The following is a 22312-nucleotide window of genomic DNA, read 5'->3' on the forward strand; positions in this document are numbered from 1 at the left end:
CTAGAGCACCTAGCTCTAGTGACAGGGGGGACTACACTTCTGGTATGCACAGGCTGCCTTCTACAAAAGGACAATACCTTTAACACCAATAGATGTAGCTGACCTACCTAATACACAAACACAGAAAATCAGACAAAATGACGAGAGAGAAAAATTTTCCGAGCAAGAGAACAAGATAAAAACCTCAGAAAAAGAACCAAATGAAATGGAGATAAGCAATCTACCAGATAAAGAGCTCAAAGTAATGGTCATCAGACTTCAGAAAAGATGAACTCAGAACTTCAACCAAGAGATAAAAATATAAAAAGGAACCAGTCAAAATGGAAGAATAACTGAAATGAAAAATACAGTAAAGGGAATCAACATATTAGCGGATGAAGAATGAATCAGCAATCTGGAAGACAGGGTAGTGGAAATCATCCAAGCTGAACAGCAAAAGAAAACAGAACTTAAAAACTGAGGATAGGTTAAGGGGCCTCTAAGACAACATCAAGTGTACTAACATTTGCATTTTGGGGTCCCAGAAAGAGAAAGGGTTAGAAAACTTATTTGAAGAAATAGCAGAAAACTTCCCTAACCTGAGGAAGGAAACACATCCAGGTCCATGAAGCACATAGCCTCAAACAAGATGAACCAAAGAAGTCTACACCCAAACACATAATAATGAAAATGTGTAAAGTTAAAGAACAGCAAAAGAAAAACTAGTTAACGTACAAGGGGACACCCATTAAATTAACAGCTGATGTTTCTGCAAAAACTTCGTTCAGTCCAGCAGGTAATAGCATGATATATTTGAAGTGATGATAGGAAAAAAAAACCTACAACCAATAATACCTTATACCAAACAAGGTTATCATTTAGAATTGAAGGAGAGATAAAGAGTTTCCCAGAACAAAAAAAGTTTATCACCACTAAACTGGTCTTACAAACAAAGTAGTAGAGCAATCACTTAGAAAGTTATTCTGAAGGTTAAAAGATGAAAGCAGTAAAATCAACTTTATCGTTAAGAGATACAAAAAATAAAAGATTAAAATAACATGACATCAAATACATAAAGCATGGAGTATGAGGGAATAAAATGGAGTTTAGAATGTCCTTGAATTTGGGGCACCTGGGTGGCACAGTCGTTAAGCGTCTGCCTTCAGCTCAGGGCGTGATCCCGGTGCTCTGGGATCGAGCCCCACATCAGGCTACTCCACTAGGAGCCGCTTCTTCCTCTCCCACTCGCCCTACTTGTGTTCCCTCTCGCTGGCTGTCTCTCTCTGTCAAATAAATAAGTAAAATATTTAAAAAAAAAAAAAAAGAATGTCCTTGAATTTAAGCAACTAACTTAAAATACTGCTATATACATAGGGTGTTATATATAAAACTCGTAGTAACCACAAATCAAAAACCTGTAATAGATAATACACACACAAAAGAGAAAGGAATCCAAGCGTAACACTGAAAGTCATCAAATCACAAGTGAAGAGAGGAAGAAAGGAACAGAGAAGAACTACCAAACAACCAAAAAAAAGATAACAAAATGGCAGTAAGCATATACCTATCAATAATTACCTTAAATGTAAATGGATTAAGTGCTCCAAAGACATCAGGTGACTGAATGAATAACAAGTAAAACCTACTTGCTGCCTACAAAAGACAATCCGGACCTAAGGACACACACAGACTGAAAGCGAAGAGATGTAAAAACCTATTCCATGCAATTGGAAGTGGGGGGAAGAAAGCTAGGGTAGCGATACTTATGAGACAAAACAGACTTTAAAACAAAAACTAACTGAATGGAAAGTCATCAGAGAGGGAGAAAAACCATGAGAGATGCTTAAGTATGGGAAACAAACTGAGGGTTGTTGGCGGGGAGTTGGGTGGGGGATGGGCGTTAAGGAGGGCACATGATGTGATGCGCACTGGATGTGTATATGCAACTGATAAATTATTGAGAACTACATCTGAAACTAATGATATACTACAAATTGGCTACTGAATTTAAATAAAACAAAGAGTAACAAAAGACAAAGAAGAGTGTTACATAATGATAAAGGGTCGATCTAAAAGGATATAATATTTGTAAATATCCGTGCACCCAACATGGGAACACCTAAATACACAATGCAAATATTAACAGACCTAGAGGGAGAAACTGACAGTAATTAATTAATTGTAGGAGACTTTAACACACTACTTACACCAATGGCTAGATCATTCAGAGAGAAAACCAATGAACGGCGGCTTTCAATGGCACATTAGAACGGAAGGACTTAACAGATACACACAGAACATTACACCCAAAACCAGAATACACATTCTTTTCAAGTGCACATGCCACATTCTGCAAGAGATGTCATATGCTAAGCCACAAAACAAGCCTTAAGGAATTTAGGGAGACTGAAATCATATCAAGCATCTTTTCTCACCACAATGATAGGAACAACCAAACTAAATTACAAGGAAAAAACCTGGGGAAAAAACACAAAAATGTGGAGGCTAATCAACACACTACTAAACAACCAATGGGCCAAAGAAATCAAAATGGAAATAAAAAAATACACGGAGAAAAATGAAAACACAATGGCCCAAATTCTTTGGGACACAGCAAAAGCAGTTCTAAAACGGAAGTTCATAGCAATACAGGCCAGGCCTATCACCTTATGAAATAGGAAAAAAAGTAAAACTACCCAATCTTATACGTAAAAAAACTAGAGAAGAACAAAGCCCAAACTTATAAGGTAGAAAATAAAAATCAGAGTGCAAATAAATGAAATAGAGACAGAAAAATAGGAAAGGCTAATGAAACCAAGAGCTGGTTCTTTGAAAAGACAAATTTCATAAACCTTCAGCCAAACTCATCAAGAAAAAGAGGACTCAATCAGAAATTCAAGAGAGGTTACAACCAATACCACAGATCACCAAAGACTTGAAGAGACTACCACAAGATATGCCACAAGCTAGATAACGTACATGAAAGGTATAAATCCCTAGGAAAAAACCCACCAAGCCTGAATCAGGAAGAAATAGAATTTGAGCAGACCAATTACTAGTGACTAAAATCAGTAATCAAAAAACTCCCAAACAGAAGTCCAGGACCAGATGGCTTCACAGGTGCAATTTATCAAATAATTTAAAGTTAATACCTATCCTTTATCAAACTACTCTGAACAAATTGAAGGAGGAGGAACATTTTCAAGTACATTCTATGAGACCAGAATTACCCTAATACCAAAACCAAAGACACACACACACACACACACACACACACACACACACACAAGAAATTACAGGCCAATATCCCTGATGAATATAGATGGAAAATTCCTCAACAGAATATTAATAAACCAAATTTAACAATATATTAAAAAGGATCATTTACCACAAGTGGGATTTTTTTCCAGAGATGTATAGACAGCTCAATATTTTTTAATGTATCACGTTGATTTGTGAATAAAGGATAAAAATCAGCGTGATACGTGCAGCAAATCATTTGGCAAAAGTCAACACCCACTGATGACAGAAACTCAAATGGATATAGAGGGAACATACTGCAGTATGTTCATATATGCCATATATGACAAATCTACAGCTAACATCACACTCAATGGTGAAAAACTGAAAGCTTTTCCCATAAGATCAGGAACAAGACAAGGATGTCCACTCTCAACTTTCACTCAACACAGTACTAGAACTCCTAGCCACAGCACTCAGACATTTCAAGAAATAAAAGGCATCCAAGTCTACCAGAAAGTATTAGATTAACTGAATTTGATAATGTTGCAGAATATAAAATTAATATATAAAAATCTACTGTGTTTCTATACACTAATAGCAAAGTAGCAGAGAAATTGGGAAAATGATCCCATTTACAGTTTTAAGAAAAATAAAATAGCTAGGAATACATTTAACCAAGAGGTGAAATTTAACAAGTAACCTGTACTCTGAAAACTATAAAGTACTGATGAAACAAATTGAAGATGACACAAATGGAAATATATACTATACTCATGAATTGGCAAAATTAATATTGTTAAGATATCCATACTACCCAAAGCACTCTTTGGATTCGATGCAATGCCTATCAAAAGATCAATATTTTTCACAGAACTAGAACAATCCAAAGATTTGTATGAAGCTAAAAGAGACCCAAAATAGCCAAAGCAGTCTTGAGAAAGAAAAACAAAGCTGAAGGTATCACACACCCAGATTTCAAACTATACTCCAAAACTACAGTATACAAACAGTTTGGTACTGGCACAAAAACCAGGAGAGCTCTGAAGTAACCCACACTTTTATGGCCAATCTTTAACAAAATAAGGCAAGTATACATAATGCGGAAGGGCAGTCTCTTCTACAAATGGTGTGGGGAAAACTGGTCAAGCTGGTCAGCTACATGCAAAAGAATGAAACCGCACCACTTTTACACACCATACACAAAAACTCGAAATGGAACAAAGAACTAAATTTAAGACCTGAAACTATAAAACTCCTAAAACAAAAGCAGTAAACTCTGAAATAGCAATCATTCTTAGCAATACTTTTTTGGATCTGTCTCCTTAGGCAAAAAGCAAAAACAATTGGGACTACATCAAACCACAAAGCTTTTACATAGTGAAGGCACCATGAACAAAACGAAAAGGCAACCTACTGAATCTGCACCAAATCGATAAGGGGTTGATATCCAAAATATTTTTTAAAAACTCCAACAGAATAGCAGTCCAATTATGAAGGGCAGAGGACTTGAACAGACATTTCCCCAAAGACGACATACAAATGTCCAGACACAGGCTAAGATGCTCAATGTCACTAATCATTAGGGAAACACAAATCAAAACCACAATGAGATATTACCGCACACTAGTCAGAAATGGCTAATATCAAAAAGACAAGAAACAAGTATTGGCAAGGATGTAGAGAACAGGGAGCACTCATACGGTGGGAATGTAAATTGGTGCAACCACTACGGAAGGCATGTGGAAGGGTTCCCTCAAAAAACCTAAAAATCATGTGATCCAGCAATTCCACTTCTGGGTATTGACCTGAAAACAAAAACACTAATTCGAAAAGATATATGCATTCCTATGTTCACTGCAGCATTATTTACAATAATCGAGATGTGGAAACAACGTGATTTCTAAGACCATTGATAGATGAATGGATAAAGAAGATGTGGTATATACGTATACAATGAAACATTATCCGACCATAAAGAATGAAATCTTGCCACTTGTGACAACACAGATGGATCTAGAGTATATTTATGCTAAGTAAGTCAGCGAAATACAAATACCATTTGATTTTACCTATATGTGGAATCTACAAAACAAATAAACCAAACAGTCTGATAAATACAGGGAACAAACTGGTAGTTGCCCGTTGAAGGTTGGGGGCAGGGGATGGGGTGAAATAGGTGAGAGGGAGTAAAAGGTACAAGCTTCCATTTATAAAATAAGTCACAGAAACATGAAGTACAGCATAGGGAATAAACTCGATAATACTGTCATAACTGTGGTGATATATAGTAACTATACTTATCATGGTGACCATTTCATAACATATGTAAATGTTGAATCTCTATAGTGTACAACTGAAACTAATGTTGTACGACAATTACACTTCAATTAAAAAAAGGAAGCATGTTTTTTAGGGATCATAAAACTAGTATTAAATTTTCTGCCAAGAACTTATGGCAAATATTCTTAACGGTGTAACTTTATAAGTATTCCCTTTAAAATCCAGAGGAAAAGGCTACTATCATCTCGTCAACATTTTACAGAGGTTTTGGTCTTGCTGTAAGAAAAAAAAAAAAGGATTGAAAAGGAAGGATAACACCATAATTCACAAATGATATAACTGTCTACATTGAAAAAATAAATTATGAGGTTTTGAGTGATGAATCAGGTGGCTAGAATTTTTAAAATCAATAAACCAAGTAGTCTATTGCATTCCTATCAATCAGCATTCTATGCCATTTACAATAAAAAAGTAACAGAATTTGTGCATGACTGGCTTGAAAGAAAACATGTATTGCTGAAAGACATTTAAAAAGACCTACATAAATAGATAATTGTTCTATAAGGAGTTGAAATGCTGATCTAAAATTTCTATGGAAGAATAAAGGTCTAAGAATAGCCAAAATACTCTTGAGAAAAATAAGGTAAAGGTATACACCCTACCAATTAGTAGGACTTATTATAGGGCTAAAAGTATTAAAATACAATTGACTCTTGAACAACATGGGAATGAGGGACACCAACCCTGTGCAGTAGAAAATCTGCATATTAACTGTTGCCTCCCAAAAACTTAACTACTAATGGCCTACTGCTCCCCAGAATAACAGAGCTACTAACACATTTTGTATATGTATTATACATTGTATTCTTACAATAAAGCTAAAGAAAATGTTAAGAAAATCATAAGTAAAATAATTTACAATACTGTACTGATGGAAAAAATCTATGTATCAATCTACGTATAATCTACGTATAATTTGACCTGTGCAGCTCAAACTGTGTTGTTCGAAGGTCAACTGGTAGTGTAGAACTGGTACATGGGCTAATTAGGAAAGTAATTGACTAATGGAATGGAGGAATGATTTGCAGGCACTTGTGCAAATATAAATTTTTTATGACACTGCAGATTCTAAGTAAAGGAGGTGAACTATTCAATGCATGGTCTGAGGAAAATGATTATCCAAATAGAAAAGGAACAAAACTAGCTACCTATCTAATTTTATCCCAAATGGTTTAGAAATTTAAACATGAAAGGACAAATTTTTAAATGTTTATAAGAAAACAGGATATGTGTAGACTTTGAGTTACAGAAGGTTTCTTAAAATACAAAATTGCTAACCCTACAATTATAAATTCAGTTCTGTTACACATTTTCATAAACACAAAGAAATGAAAACTAAGCAACAAATTACTGAAAGGTAGTTGTAATACATATAAACCAAAATGGGTTTAGTATCACAAAGTTATAAATAACATCTAAAAAGCAGTAAGACAGTCCAATTTGTTGGCACATAGTTTTTCATAATATTCTCTTATTGTCTTTCTGTGGGGTTATTTCCTTTCATTTGTGATTTATTTGGGTCCTTTTTGATAAGTCTGGCTAGGAGCTTGTCAATTTTATTAATTTTTTCAAAGAAACAGCTCCTGGTTTCATTGATCTGTTCTATTGTTGTTTTTAGTGTCTATATCATTTATTTCTGTTCTAATTATTTCCTTTCTTCTACTGATTCTGGACTTTGTTGCTTTTCTAGCTCCTTTAGGTATAAGGTTAGATTTATTTAATATTTTTCTAATCAAAACTACAATGAGGTATCATCTCACACCTGTCAGAATGACTAAAATTAACAACACAGGAAACAACAGGTGTTGGCAAGGACACAGAGAACGGGGAACCCTTTTGCACTGCTGGTGGGAATGCAAACTAGTGCAGCCGCTCTGGAAAACAGTATGGAGGTTCCTCAAAAAGTTAAAACTAGAACTACCTTAGGATCCAGCAATTGCCCTACTAGGTATTTAGCCAAAGGACATGAAAATACAGATTCGAAGGGATACATGTACCCCAATGTTTATAGCAGCATTATCTACAATGGCCAAATGATGGAAAGAGCCCACATGTGCATCGAATGATGAGTGGATAAAAAAGTTGTGATTGATATATATATCACATATATAACATACATATGGTATATAGGTAATGGAATATTACCTAACCATCAAAAAGAATGAAATCTTGCCATTTGAAATGACATGGATGGAGCTAGTGTATTGTGCTAGACAAAATAAGTCAGAGAAAGACGAATACCATAGCTTTCATTCATATGTGGAATTTAAGAAACAAAACAAACGATCATGCAGGGTGGGGGGGGAAGGAAAACAAAGAAACAGATTCTTAACTATAGAAAGCAAACTGATGTAGGGATGTACTATATGGTGACTAGCATAATAAAAAATTATAAAAAAATAAATAAAAGAAAAAAGAAAAAGAAAGCAAACTGATGGTTACCAGAGGGAAGGTGGGGGTGGGCTGGGATGGGTTAAACAGCTGACAGGGATTAAGGAGTGCACTTCTGTGATGAGCACTGGGTGTTATATGGAGGTGTTGAATCACTAAATTCTACACCTGCAACTAATATTATACTGTATATTAACTGGAATTTAAATGAAAACTTGGAAAAAAATTAAAATTAAAAAAATAATAAATAAAAAGCAGTAATGACAAACACCACAGTGGAAAAATAGGTCATATTTCTTTCATTCCTCAGAGTAAAGGAAATATAAATGGTCGGTAGATATGAAAAGATGTTCAAACTCAATCATGGAACTGAAAATTACTACAGCGATGAAATATATCACATTTACACTGGCAAAAATGATAAATCTGAAGATACCTTGTATTGAAAAGGACATCATCAAAAGGAATGTTCATACACTATTGATAAAGATGTAAATTGGTACAACCACTTTAAGATACACCGAAGCTGAACATCACCAAATTCAATGACATAACAATTTCAACTGTAGGAATACACCCTAGATTTTAAAGTGAAGTTCATTATGAAAACCTGGAATAGGTCCAAATATCCACCGATAGCATGTAGGCATGTAAACTGAAGACGAATTATTATAAAGGAGTGAAAATCCATGAACTACAACTACAATGCTCAAAAAGAAGCAAAACCAAACAGCTTATGAACACATAGACATATAGAACTATTTTTCAATATGGATGAAAGCAACTGGAACATATAAAATTCATGGTATTGGCTACCTCTTGGAGATATGCAAAGAAATAGAATAAGGACTTAGCAAAGGCCATATGACTGTATTAAATTCTGGCTCTTAAATCTGGTGGTGGATTTATGGCTATTCATTTTATTATTTTGCTTTAAATTTGCATATAGCTTTTGTGTATGTAGTAATTGGCAAAATATCAGTTCTTATTCTTTAAAATGTATTGAAGCAGAAGCTAATAATGACAATCATTAATCAAGACAATCAAAATGATTACAGTAAAAGGAAAATAAACATTTTAAACAATTCAGTAAATAATTATATGCTATATTTATTCATAAAAGATTTTTTTTGAGAGAGAACACACAAGCTGGGGGGAGGGGCAGAGAAAATCTTATGCAGATTCCACTCTGAGCATGGCGCTGAGTGTGGAGCTGATCACAAGGCTCTATCTCATGACCCTGAGATCACAACGTGAGCCGAAACCAAGAGTCAGATGCTTAACCAACCGTGCCACCCAGGCACCTCTATAAGTCACATTTAATTTGCAAAGTTACTTACCCAATGTGTCACATTTCTCTCTAGCTCCACAAATGTCTTCCCTTAAAACAAAAAATTTTGAAGCATTTTCAGAAAATATTTTTACAAGTCAAAACAAAGATAAAGAAGCTTGAACTATGATGTGACTATTACCACAAACTCACTTCCAAATCCAGATCTTATTAAGCCCTCAATAATTTAAACCTAGGATAATACACCATTTGCATATACCAATAAGCAACAGGTGCTATATAAAAGTGCTGAAAAGAGTTGAAGCTTTAACCACACTCAACGATAAGCTTTCTAAGTGTACTTTTCACCTCTCCGCCTTTACTTACATGTATGTGTAATACAGTTTATGCTTTTCTAGATGTTCCATCATTATGAGCTTCAGCTGTTATTCTCCACCACAAATAATGTTCTGATATTACCAAATTGCTTATTTTTTTTCTTCTGCATGACTTAGTCCCTATGTGTTCAGTTTGACAGTTCTCTTGTCTTTCCTTATGGTCTCCCTCTTCTAGCCTCCTTTGTCTACCTCCCATCTTGTAATTCATTATCTCCAATCTTTGTTGCTTGGCCTCTAATTACAATCCAGGGAAGAACCACGGACTGATGATATAAAATGGTGTAAAAAATTAAGTCAATTTTGCTTTTGTTCTGAAATTTTACAGCTATTTTACATGGACTAAGTGTTTCATTTCAGAGTTCTAGAAAGCAGATATTTTGGAGTCTGACCCCTAAGTGGAAGAATTATTTCCTTTTGTCAACCAACCAATCCTAAGATCTAAATATCCTGGTAGTATATTTACTACCATACTGTTGCTGAAGCAAAGGCAGGAATTAACAATATATAGTAATGCTTGTAAAATGGACAATCATTTTATAACAGGAGAAGTTGTCCTCCTTAAGCAGGTTGAGAAAGACCCTCATAAATGCAGTCTAGTAATTAAGACATGTATTAAAAAAAAAATCTGTTCCATGTTTTGATGTTTAAGTACAAGAAGTCCAAAAAGAGGACAACCGATTAAATTCAAAAGCTCTTCTTTCCAAGTGATTGAAATATCAAGTGGGGAATGAACATAACCTGTATTCAGTTCCATAACTATGTTCATTTGCAATTATTTGTCATAATTCTGTCACTAAACAAGGAAATTATTTTGTTTGGGTCAATCCATTACTCAGCAATCTAACATTGCTAATTTCCTAAGGAATCAGCTAGCATCCTGGTCTGCAACAACAATGTTTTCATACAATAGTATCTTTTGCAATACAAGTTCTCAGAGAACACTTCTGTGTGTTATCAATAAAGAATTAAGGTAACAAGAAGTATCAGTGATCATGCAGGAGAGAAAGGGTGAATGACTGCAGTTGGAAGGGTTATTTCTAAAACTGTACCTAGTGATAAGAACAGCAGTGTCATGGTGAGAAGGGTGAGCATCATCAAGAACATTCTGAGTTTGTTGCCACAAACAGAAGTTGCGCAATGTGGTAGCTGCATTGTAACTGATGACTGGTCCTTCCTACACAAAAAAATGAGTAATTCAATATTACATTAAAACATCCACAGCCTCTTTTTCTCTCCAAGCTTGTCAGCATCCTTGCAATTCACCAAATAGGATTTTCAGAGGCAAGTGAAGCGGCATTTCTCCCTTATATTTATTCAAAAATATTTTAGCAATACTTAAAACATGATCAAACGGGAATCTAGTGAGACCTTCTCAATGTAACCATCCAATATTGAGGATCAAAAAACTTCTAAGAAAAATTTTAAATCCGTCAATGACAGGATTATAAAAGGGAATACTTCATTGTTTTTAAACCTTAGGTTTTCAAGCTGTTTTTGTTACTTCTTTTCCATCACAACATAAAAAGTTAATCTCACGCCTTTTCAAATGAAGTTTTTAAATGTAAATTTTAGAAACATCTCTTTTCTAATAACAATTTTGTGATCTATATGTATTGTTACTAGGAGCTGACCACAGTTAAGATTACTAACTTCAGGCCTGTTTCTTACCTGTTCATTATGAATTACAACTAATTTTACGATTACTATGTTGATAAGATTTCCAATACTTGAGTCCTTGTAGATTGCTGCAACCTGCAAGGGAAAAAATGTAGGATTATCTGCACTGTAGAATATTAAGAAGCATTGGAGTTCTAGTTCTTAATAGAACTGCACTTAATTATTAATATTGTGCTGTGCTCTAATGAGAATATGTTTTATCTTAGAGTTAAATTCTTATTACATATGCTCTAGGATTTTCTAAGACAGTCCTTTAGATGTTGTAAATGTAAATTTTGATGTAATAACTGCTAATAAAATTATATTGAAAGTGTTTTATTTAAAAAGTATAGGATTAGATGCCTTAAATGAGTTATTTCTTCTCAAACATAAATTGAAACCAGTCCTAGAACGTCTATTCCTGATTTAGCTGCGCACTGGAATCTCCTATGGACCTTTTCACAAATCCAGATACCCAGGTCACATCCCTTACAAATTAAATCAAAATCTCTAGGGTTGAAACCCAAGCATCAGTGCCTTTTAAATTTCCCCAGTATTTTGTAATGATTCCAATGTGAACCTGAGTTTGAGCACGAGTATCCTTAAACCTACTACCGAGATCAGTCTGTAGATCGGCAGGGTATGTACCGCCTAGAGCTGATCAGAAATGCAGAACCGCAGGCCCCACCCTGGACTAGTGAAGCAGTCTGCATTTTAACAAAATCCTCCAGTAACCTGAACACTCAGACCTTGGAAAATATTTTAGATGATTCAGCAGGAATTCCACTTCATTCTGTGTCACAATCCATAATTAACATAACCGTTTTTCTCCATAAAAATATATAAGTTTTACCTATTTTTCTGGTAGTTTTACCTAATATTTTCCACAATGGCTGCATATTTCCAATTCTGAGTGTGCTTATAATTTTTAATGGTTAGCACTACTGGAATCCATGGAAATAGATTCATCCAAATCACACAAGGAACCCTAGGAGGGGTCACAGGTCACAACCTGGTCTTTAATTCTCTAAGACTGAAAAATGCAGTTCTATGAGGCTCTCTACATGGGCTCAGTGTGTGATTCCTGGTTAAGGTGCTAATTCACTAGATTCATCTCCTCTTCTTGTAGCCATCATAAAGGTTTCCACTGCAGTAGTGGTTTCTTCTACATCCAATGCCTCTGTCTTGCACTCCTTCAGAGACATAATCCCCTCAGGACCTGGGCCACCTGTGCAATGAAAATCATTTCCGAAGATAGGCAGTAGTCTCTTTGACAATGGCCTTAGTAACATCTTTTTTGCTGGGTCTCCTCAGGCAAGGGGCAAAAAGAAAAACTAAACTACGAGGACTACACCACAATAAGAAGCTTTTGCACAACCAAGGACACCATCAAAATTAAAAGGCAACCTACTAAATGAGACATTTGCAAATGATATATCCAACAGGGGTATCAAAAATATATAAAGAACTTAAAAAAAATCTGATTAAAGTAGAGCAGAGGACTTGAATAGACATCTTTCCAAAGATGACATACACGTTGCCACCAGACATATGAAAAGTTGCTCAAAATCACTGACCAGGGAAATGCAAACCAAAACCACAAAATAACGCTTTACGCCTATCAGGAATGGTTAGTAATAAAAAGACAAGAAATAAGTGTTGGTGAGAATGTGGGGAAAAAGGAACCCCTGTGCACCATGGATGGGAATGTAAAGTGGTTACAACCACTATGGAAAACAGTATAAAGGTTCCTCAAAAATAGGAACACCATATGATCCAGTAATTCCACTACTGGGTATTTATTGACCCAAAGAAAATCCTAATTCAAAAAGATACATGCACCCTTATGTTTATTACAACAGCATTACTTACACTAGCCAAGATATGGAAAATCTAAGTGCCCACTGATAGATTAATGGTTAAGACACAGTATATATGTAAGAGAATATTACTCAGCCATAAGAATGAGATCTTGCCATTTGTGACGACAGGGAGGAACCTAGAGAGTATAAGCTAAGTGAAATAAGTCAGACCAAAAAAAGACAAATACCATATGATTTCACTTATACATAGAATCTAAAAAGCAAAACAAAGCATTAACAGACTCGTAAATACAGAGGACCAACTGGTGGTTGCCAGAGGGGAGGGGATGGGGGATGGGCAAAACAGGTGAAAGAGTGGAAGGTACAAGCTTCCAGTTACGGAGTAAGTCATGGGGATGACAGGGACTACATAGGGAATACAGTCGATGGTATTTTAATAGCCTTGTGAGGTGACAGATGGTAGCTAAACTTGAGCATAGCAGAGCATAACATGTACAGTTGTCGCATCACTGTTGTACACCTTGTCAACTATACCTTAAAGTTTCTGAAACCTGGATCACCATCTCCTGGACCACTACCCAAACCAAAATAGCAATTGCTTGAGGAGGTACTACTCATCTCATCTCTGATAAATATTCAGCATTTACACCCTGCTTTGTTGGCTAGCAACTCAGAGATAAGGAAGTCATGGACCCTGACCTTCTGGACCTTAGAATTTGCTAGAAGTACTAGTGGAGCCCTCATTCCATCAGCCAACGTGGTTTCAATATAATGAATAACATATATGGCTGCTGCTGTTTCTTTTGCTACACGGAATACAACCAGAACCAGAGCCAAAAGCATCTCTGGAAATGCTGACACTGTAGGGTCAGCGTGGACCTCCATACACATTCCAGCATCTTTTTCTACTGTTTTAGCCACACAGCCACAAATATTTACAGGTTGGTCTACCAACAGTGGTGCCTTCAGGTCTGGCAATAGCATTTTTTGGCAAAAGTGGGGGTCTTGTGGGGTTGAGAGTAAGTTAAAACAGGGACAATCAAATGGTTGGCAATTTCAAGCACGTCTGTTAACACTACAGTACTACTCACTTGAAAATGGGAGCTGTGGAAATTTGTAGCTGAACTGATAATATCCATGTAACTTTAAAAAATACTTATCTCCCATAGAAAACAAAGTATACCCATACTTTAACTATAGAGTCATCCTTTGATCCAGTGAGTTTAAAAGTGGATGCTTTTCTAAGTCAAATTACAAAGTAAATAATACACCTCAAAGGTATGCACAAAGGCTCTTTTCCCCCTTAAAAATGAACAGTTGTGAAGACTTCTAGGTCACAGGAGACCATGCATTCCCAGTTACTCCACACAGAAAAAAGCTTAAGTACTATGAAGTATCTACATAGCTAATTTCTCCACTCATTACCCCAAAGACGTTGACTAAAAATGACAATCTGGATATTTTAGCATCAGCTACAAAATATAGAGTCTTAAAAATATTGAGTTTCAGAAGGAAACAGACACTGCACCTGACAAGTAACAGATCTATAAGGAAGATGTAGCATATATACCTACAATGGAATATTACTCAGCCACACAAAAGAATGAAATCTTGACATTTACAATGACACGGATGGAGCTACAGAGTATTATGCTAAGTAAAATAAATAAATCAGATATGAATACCATAGGATTTCACTCAAATGTGAAATTTAACAAAGTGGAGGGGGGTAGAAGAGGCAAACCAAGAAACAGACTCTTGACTATAGAGAATAAACTGATGTTTACCAAAAGAGAGGTGAGTGGGGGGGATGGATGAAATAGGCGATGGGGATTAATGAGCACACTTTCTATAATGAGCACGGGGTGTTGTATGGAAATATTGAAGCACTATATTATACACCTGAAACTAATATTACACTGTATGTTAACTGGAATTTAAATAAAAACTTAAAAATAAAACCTCAATTCTTCCAGAGGTAAAAAATACAAAAACAGGGGGCTCAACTTAATTCTTCACAAACTCTCCCCCCAAAACCCTCAGATTGATATTTTGCTTTCATACTAAAATGTATCATGAAGTAATTAAGGTTATCCTATTTAATTGTATGCACTTCCTGTTGTATGTGCTGACCGTCATCTATGTGCTCATATTCAATGTATATATCTTTTACTATATTCGGATATTTAAAGGCGCTATGGTATAATGATTCAATTAAATGGAATTGTGAAGCAGGCAGATGAATGACCACAAGGCCCATTTCATTTCTCAGAGGCTTTTCTAATTGGCATGTATAATGTGCTTCTCTCATCCCCAAACTACCACCCCATATTAGATTACCATTATGGTAGGGTACCATGTTTGCTGTTTCTTCATGAATACATTCATAAGTTTATTGGCTTTAACTCTCACCATTGAATCTATCTTAGGGAATTTCAGCATTCTACCCTAAGCCCTTCTAATTAGCTCTTGGTACAAAAATTTCTTTCAGAACCCTGATCTGTTTATGGTATTGCCCTGCTATGGTCACTTGACCATGGCCTCAGAACTCTTATGTAGTCAGGAGACCTTGGCTTTAGTTCTAGCTCTATTACTAGCTAAAAGGAAGTTTCTCAACTCTGGAAATGCATCTATCTACTTTTTGCCTCAATACCTGCGACCATGATGACACAGCGAACACCCTTGGTCACAATATCCTAGAGTATTTAATTAGTATTTACCACATGCTATTGGGGGAGGAGTGTGGAGAGCATTTGTTTTAAAGAACAAAATCATTTCACGGTTTGAGAAATGTTGAGTAAAACTGTTAAGCAGGTATCTTCAGCAACTAGAATAGGCTAACGTATATACGCATGATCTAGGAGAGGGGTTATTTCACACAAACGCTTAAACATTTTTTCCCCTTCTTGCTACGGAGCATGTCACAGGACTAGTACCCCATTCCATAGACTACACCTTAGAAAATGTTAGGCCAGATTTCTAAGGTAACCTCTTGTTCTACAGAACCATGCAATATTGATATATGTAACTATCATCACAAATTAGAGTGCTGCATTTTAGAATTTTTATTGATCTAGTTAAAATGTATTGAGTCTTTTATTGTTTAAGTGTTTGTTCCCCTGGCATATCAGGTTTATGTTTCTTTACAGGTCTCACAAAACAGTAATTCACAGACATTTATCAAAAAAGATAGAGAAAAAAAATGGTATAAATTATATTGTTTAAATATTTTAAGAAAATTCTAGGCAAAATACACTTCATGCAAATCATTAAGTTACTGTCACCATTAACTGACCAACTATTTTGAAATAATTTGTATATAGAGCTTCAGCAAATGTACATATATGAAATGCCTAAAGGCTCTCTTCATTTTTATCATTTTAGCCATTTTTGAGATAATGGACATAATTAGTTTTAGATATACAATGATTTGATATATGTATATATTGTGAAATGATCACCACAATAAGTTAACATCCGTCACCACACAGTTATAATTTTTTCCTGTGATGAGAACTTTTCAGATCTACTCTAAGCAATTTTCAAATATAAAATAATCACCACGTCAACTATTCACCATGCTGTGCGTTACACCCCTAGGACTTATAACTGGAAGTTTGTACCTTTTGACCACCTTCACCTTCAAAATTACCTATATAAAACAGATTTTAACAAAGTATAGAGATTTTGTTTATAAAGATCACTATTCTTGTCACATCTTTTTGCTCAAAGTTAGAAAATTATATTCCACTATGTACAAAGTAACTATGTGCAGAGAATTAAACTAAAATATTGTAGGTCAACTATACTTCAATCTAAAAAATAAAATTAAAATTAAAAAATAATCAGAACACTGAATTGAGGAAAGGAAAAGCAAACATTAATGGTCATGCTGAAATATGGAAAGTATATTATTAAGTTTTTATTTTAGTCTGGCTGAAAATTCTCTATCCTGAATAACATCAGTGAGAGCAATGACATTAAGTCAGTGTAATGCAAGTGAGGGTTTTGGTTGATAAACATCTCTAATAGTAACTATATTTTAATAAACAAGTCTAATTCCTGATGATCACATGGTGCTCCTTTTACATTAAATCTGTAAAAGGTGAACATTATAAAGTCAAACCTTTGTGAACAAAATGAGTATAGAAGCCTCTGATCCAGTAAATATTTTCAAGGTTTATTAAATAAGTAAACATTTCCAAGTAAGTCACTGAATATCAAAGTAAGTCTGTTGAAGAAAGTAAGTCCTCTAGTTGACAAGTACTTTGGTAGTTTATACGTAAATGCCAGTTTAGTCAAATACTGTCACTCAAATTCTCTAAAGATAAAAGCTTGATATAGAAAACAGTTGAACATCTCTGATCACTTAACACAAACTCATTTCATTAGATACACTATACACAATTCTTTGATTTTAATGTTGAAATCACTTTAAATAAGATCACTATGCTATTTGTACAACACCCTAGTGAATTAAATCACACATTTCTGTATCACTGTACGCATTTTGCTAAATTGTTGAAAGTAAAGAAAAAGTTGAAGACACTACAAATGTTTACTTTGCGCAGGATGGTTAAGGGTAGATAATCCTCTCTCTAAGTGGTGTATTTAATCCATTTGCTCAGTGTTGAAGCATTCAGCTATTTCCCCTATTTTATCTGGAGCCAACACATTAAGTGGTTCACAATTATACTTCAAGCCTCAATCACATTTTCTTGTCTTTTTCCTAAATTACTATCACCAAGAACATTACCAATATCCTGTGTGTGTTTGAATAAATGCAGTTAAGGCCTTCTTAAAAACGAGGACAGAATGTGCAAAATCTCAATGGCTCCTTCCTCAATCAGAAGCATCTGCAGACGCTTACATGGAGACAGCATTCCTCTTACCTCCACAGAGCAATTTTGGAAATGGAATTCATGAGTGGAGATAAAACAAGAGGAACTAGATTTGACCAAATCTACAATGCACGCCCAACTGTCCCAGTTTGCCTAGGACTACAGGGTTTCCAGGGACATGAGCCTTAACACTGAAACTAGGAAAGTCCCAGGAAAAAAAGGAGTCTGTCCACTCTTGCTCAGAGTTTCCTTTCACATGGCTTATATCTGCAAATATAGCTGTGGTCACAGCTTTTCACTAACAATAATATATATATTAATATATATTAAATATATATTAATATATATAATATATAATATATATAATACATATATATATTATATACAGAAGTCTGCTGACTTTCCTGTATCCTTATCCGAACATTCTTTACCTTTTTATTTAAATTCCAGTTAGTTAACATACAGTGTACTATTAGCTTCAGGTGTACATACATTATAGTGATGCAACACTTCCATACATTACCCGGTACTCATCACAAGTGCCCTCCTTCATCCCCCTCACCTGTTTCACCTGTCCCCCCACTCCCAACACACCTCCCCTCTAGTAATCATCAGTTTGTTCTCTATAGTTAAGAGTGATTCTTGGTTTGCCTCTTTATCCCTATCCTCATTTTTGTTTCTTAAATTCCACACATTCACTTAATGAAAAAAAAATGTAGAAAAAGCATTAAACCCAGGTAATTTACAAATCATCTGAAATTTGACCTCTGAAGAGGAAGGAAAGCATATACAAAACCCAAACCACCTCAAGAGAGAGACTCTAAATTTTTCCTCCTACTCATCTACATTTGGAATGCTTCCCTCTTTCCTAACCCCAGTGTGGTCCATCTCCTTGTGAATGAGCGCTCAACACAACCAGTTGACTAGATCTATAAACATCTAATCTTCAACTGAAATTGGCTCTCTTAGTGGGGATAAGAACCTAGAAAGTGATACATGCACACATTGGGTTACTCTTTCAAGCAATCTGAGAGCTGATTTACTTACTTTCTATGAAGTCAAAAGGTCTGTTTTGCCCTTGATGAACTGTGGCTATAAAACTCCCATGGACAACTTCAGTAATCTCCAGGTTATGTCTCAGTATCTTCCAAACAGTGATTATAATGATGTTTATGTGAAATACAGGTAACAAAACTCTTCTAAGGATGCCATTATCACCAAAACTGTGTGTAACTATTCCAAAATTTGTTCAATGAACATTCCTCTTGTTCTCCTTTCCTCCTTTTAGTCCATATTTCCATAGCACAGGTATCAAAGTTGCCCATCATTAAACAGGCTTCACAATCTGTTGCATTTACAAAATCTAATATTTTCTTTTGGTATTTCTACCCTCTTCCCCACCATTTTCTTAATGAATATCTCCTTTAACCATTTAAAATTACAAGCTTTATCCTTTACTGTTCCATATAATTGATTCAATTTCCTACATTATCAATGAACATCCTCTATGTCACCGCTCTCATTAGAATCCCCTCATAATGAGCATGACACACCCATATGCAGATAATTATACATCTAGATAATTACACGCCTAATTACTTCAGATTCAGAAGTAAAAGCATGTTATCAGGATAAATTCCTAGGTATAGCTCTGTTTTCATTTTAAAATTTCAAGTCAACAAGTGTCCATTTTGTACACTTCAAAAATCATTTTGAATCATCTGGGTTTTTTGGCCTGTTACAAGGTTATGCATTCTGAAAAAAAGTATTACTTTAATCGCTTATTCATTCTATCTTTCATTAACTACTGAATGCCCACTTTATACCAGATACAGTGCTTAGGCAACATAGGCCACATATTCTTAGCACAGATAATCATAAGAATTTAAGGTAAAATGTTATACATAAGGAAAATAACAGGGTCTTAGTCTCTTCAAATCAAAATGTACTTAACTGGGCATTTCTAGCTAAGAAATATTTACAATGGTCAATAGAACTATCCTGGCCAAGTCTGTTCAAGTGGGCCTGAATTCTCTACATGTGAATAGAGGTACTTCCAGCCATTAGACATGTTCCAATACCCTAAATCTGTATAAATGACTATATAATTCATTAACTAAACCAGGAAACTTCTGAGCATGAAAAGGGGGTGCTTTTAGTAATTACTCCAAAACAGACCTAAATCCAGAAATGTCCCAGACAACAGATTTAAGTAGGTGTATGTATAGGATATATTTTTTACAGATCCTTCACTAGGTCTAGAATTCTGTTCCATGGATACTGCCACCACCACTGCTCAACAGATATTAATATCAGATCAAGAACTCTTACAGCTACTGTGATCTTACATTCCAAATTTGCTAAAGCAGCTCTCTCAGTAATAGCCTATCCTTTTATCCCCCTAAATACATTTATCATTTAAAATATCTCTCCTAATGAAAATGAAAACAATGGTCCAAAGTCTTTGGGATGTAGCAAAAGCTATTCTAAGAGGGAAGTTTATAGCAATACAGGCCTACCTCAAGAAGAAAAATATCAAATGAACAACCTAACCTTACACTACACCTAAAGGAGCTAGGAAAAGGAAAAAAAAACCCAAAACCAGCAGAAGGAAGGAAATAATAAAGATTAGAGCATAAATAGAGAAATTAAAAATAGAACAGATCAATGAAACCAGGAGCTAGTTCTTTGAAAGAAAATTGATAAACCTCTAGCCAGACTCATCACAAAAGAGGACCCAAATAAAGTCACAAATGTCACAAATGAAAGAAATGCCAACACCACAGAAATACAAACGGTTGTAAGAGATTATAAAAAATTATACACCAACAAACTTGACAACCTAAAAGAAATGAATTCCTAAAAACATAACCTACCAAAACTGAAGCAGGAAGAAATAGAAACTTTGAACAGATTGATAACCAGCATGAAATTGAATCCGTAATCAAAAAACTCCCAACAAACAAAAGTCCAGGACCAGATGGCATCATGGGCAAATTCCAAATATATAAAGAGTTAATACCTATTCTCCTCAAACTATTCCAAAAATAGAAGAGGAAGGAAAACTACCAAATTCACTTTATGAGGCCAGTATCATCCTGCTATCAAAACCAGATAAAAACACCACACAAAAAGAGAACTACAGGCCAGTATCTCTGATGAACACAGATGCAAAAATCCTCAACAAAATACTGCAAACTGAATCCAACAATGTGTTAAAAAAAAAAAATTATTCACCACAATCAAGTAGGATTTATTCCCAGGATGCAAGGGTGGTTCAATATTCACAAATCAATGTGATACATCACATCAATAAGATTAAAAACCATATGATCACTTGAATAGATGCAGAAAAAGCATTTGACAAAGTAAAACATCCACTCATGATTAAAAAAAACAAAAAACAAAAAACAAAAAACCTTAACAAAGTAGGTTTAGAGAAAACATACCTCAACATAATAAAGGCCTTATATGAAAAACCCACAGCTGGGACACCTGGGTGGCTCAGTTGGTTAAGCAACTAACTTCAGCTCAGGTCATGATCTCAGGGTCCTGGGATCAAGCCCCATGCTGGGCTCCGCACTCAGTGGGAAGTCTGCTTGTTTCTCTCCTCCGCCTGTCCCCCTGCTTGTGTGCTCTCTCTCTCAAACAAAATCTTAAAAAAAAAAAAAAAAAAAAAAAAAAAGGAAAGGAAAGGAAAACCCACAGCCAAAATCACACTCAATGGGGAAAAACTGAGAGCTTTTCCTCTAAGATCAGGAACATACAAAGGTGTCCACTCTCATTACTTTTATTCAACATAGTATTGGAAATCCTAGCCACAGCAATTAGACAACAAACAAAATAGGCATTCAAACTGTTAAGTAAAACTTCCACTATTTGCAGATGGGGTGGTACTATATATAGAAAACCCTAAAGACTCCAAAATACTACTATAACTGATAAATGAATTCAGTGAAGTCACACAGTAAAGTCACAGGATACAAAATCAATGTACAGAAATTTGTTCCATTTTTATACACCAAGAATGAAGCAGCAGAAAGAGGAAAGAATCAAATTTACAAGTGTTCTAAAAACAAAATATCTAGGAAGCTTAATTAAAGAGGTAAAAGGCCTTTACTCTAAAAACTACAAAACATGGATGAAAAAAGTTCAAGACCACCTAAAGAAATGGCAAGGCATGGAAACTCCATGCTCATGGGTTGGAAGAATATTGTTAAAATGTCTATACTACTCAAAGCAATCTACATTTAATGCAATCCCTATCAAAATACCAATGGCATTTTTCACAGAGCTAGAATAAGCAATCCCAAAATTTGTACAGAACCACAAAAGACCCTGAATAACCAAAGCATCTTAAAAAGAAAAGTT

At 35.1% G+C, this 22312-nt stretch overlaps 1 protein-coding gene across 2 annotated transcripts in view; it reads right to left on the reverse strand.

The window, feature by feature from the left end:
• ADAMTS20 (ADAM metallopeptidase with thrombospondin type 1 motif 20) overlaps nt 1-22312 on the reverse strand; it is a 283082-nt gene that overhangs the window by 106881 nt on the left and 153889 nt on the right. For both annotated transcript variants that reach the window (XM_057318850.1, XM_026502074.4), the window contains 3 exons: nt 11290-11373; nt 10671-10795; nt 9294-9334 (listed from right to left, as the gene is read on the reverse strand). In XM_057318850.1, coding sequence (XP_057174833.1) covers nt 9294-9334; nt 10671-10795; nt 11290-11373 — 250 coding nt within the window. The remainder of the gene's footprint in view (nt 1-9293; nt 9335-10670; nt 10796-11289; nt 11374-22312) is intronic.

This window comes from Ursus arctos, unplaced genomic scaffold, assembly GCF_023065955.2.
Source record: "Ursus arctos isolate Adak ecotype North America unplaced genomic scaffold, UrsArc2.0 scaffold_26, whole genome shotgun sequence".
In the NCBI taxonomy this organism is placed as follows: domain Eukaryota; kingdom Metazoa; phylum Chordata; class Mammalia; order Carnivora; family Ursidae; genus Ursus; species Ursus arctos.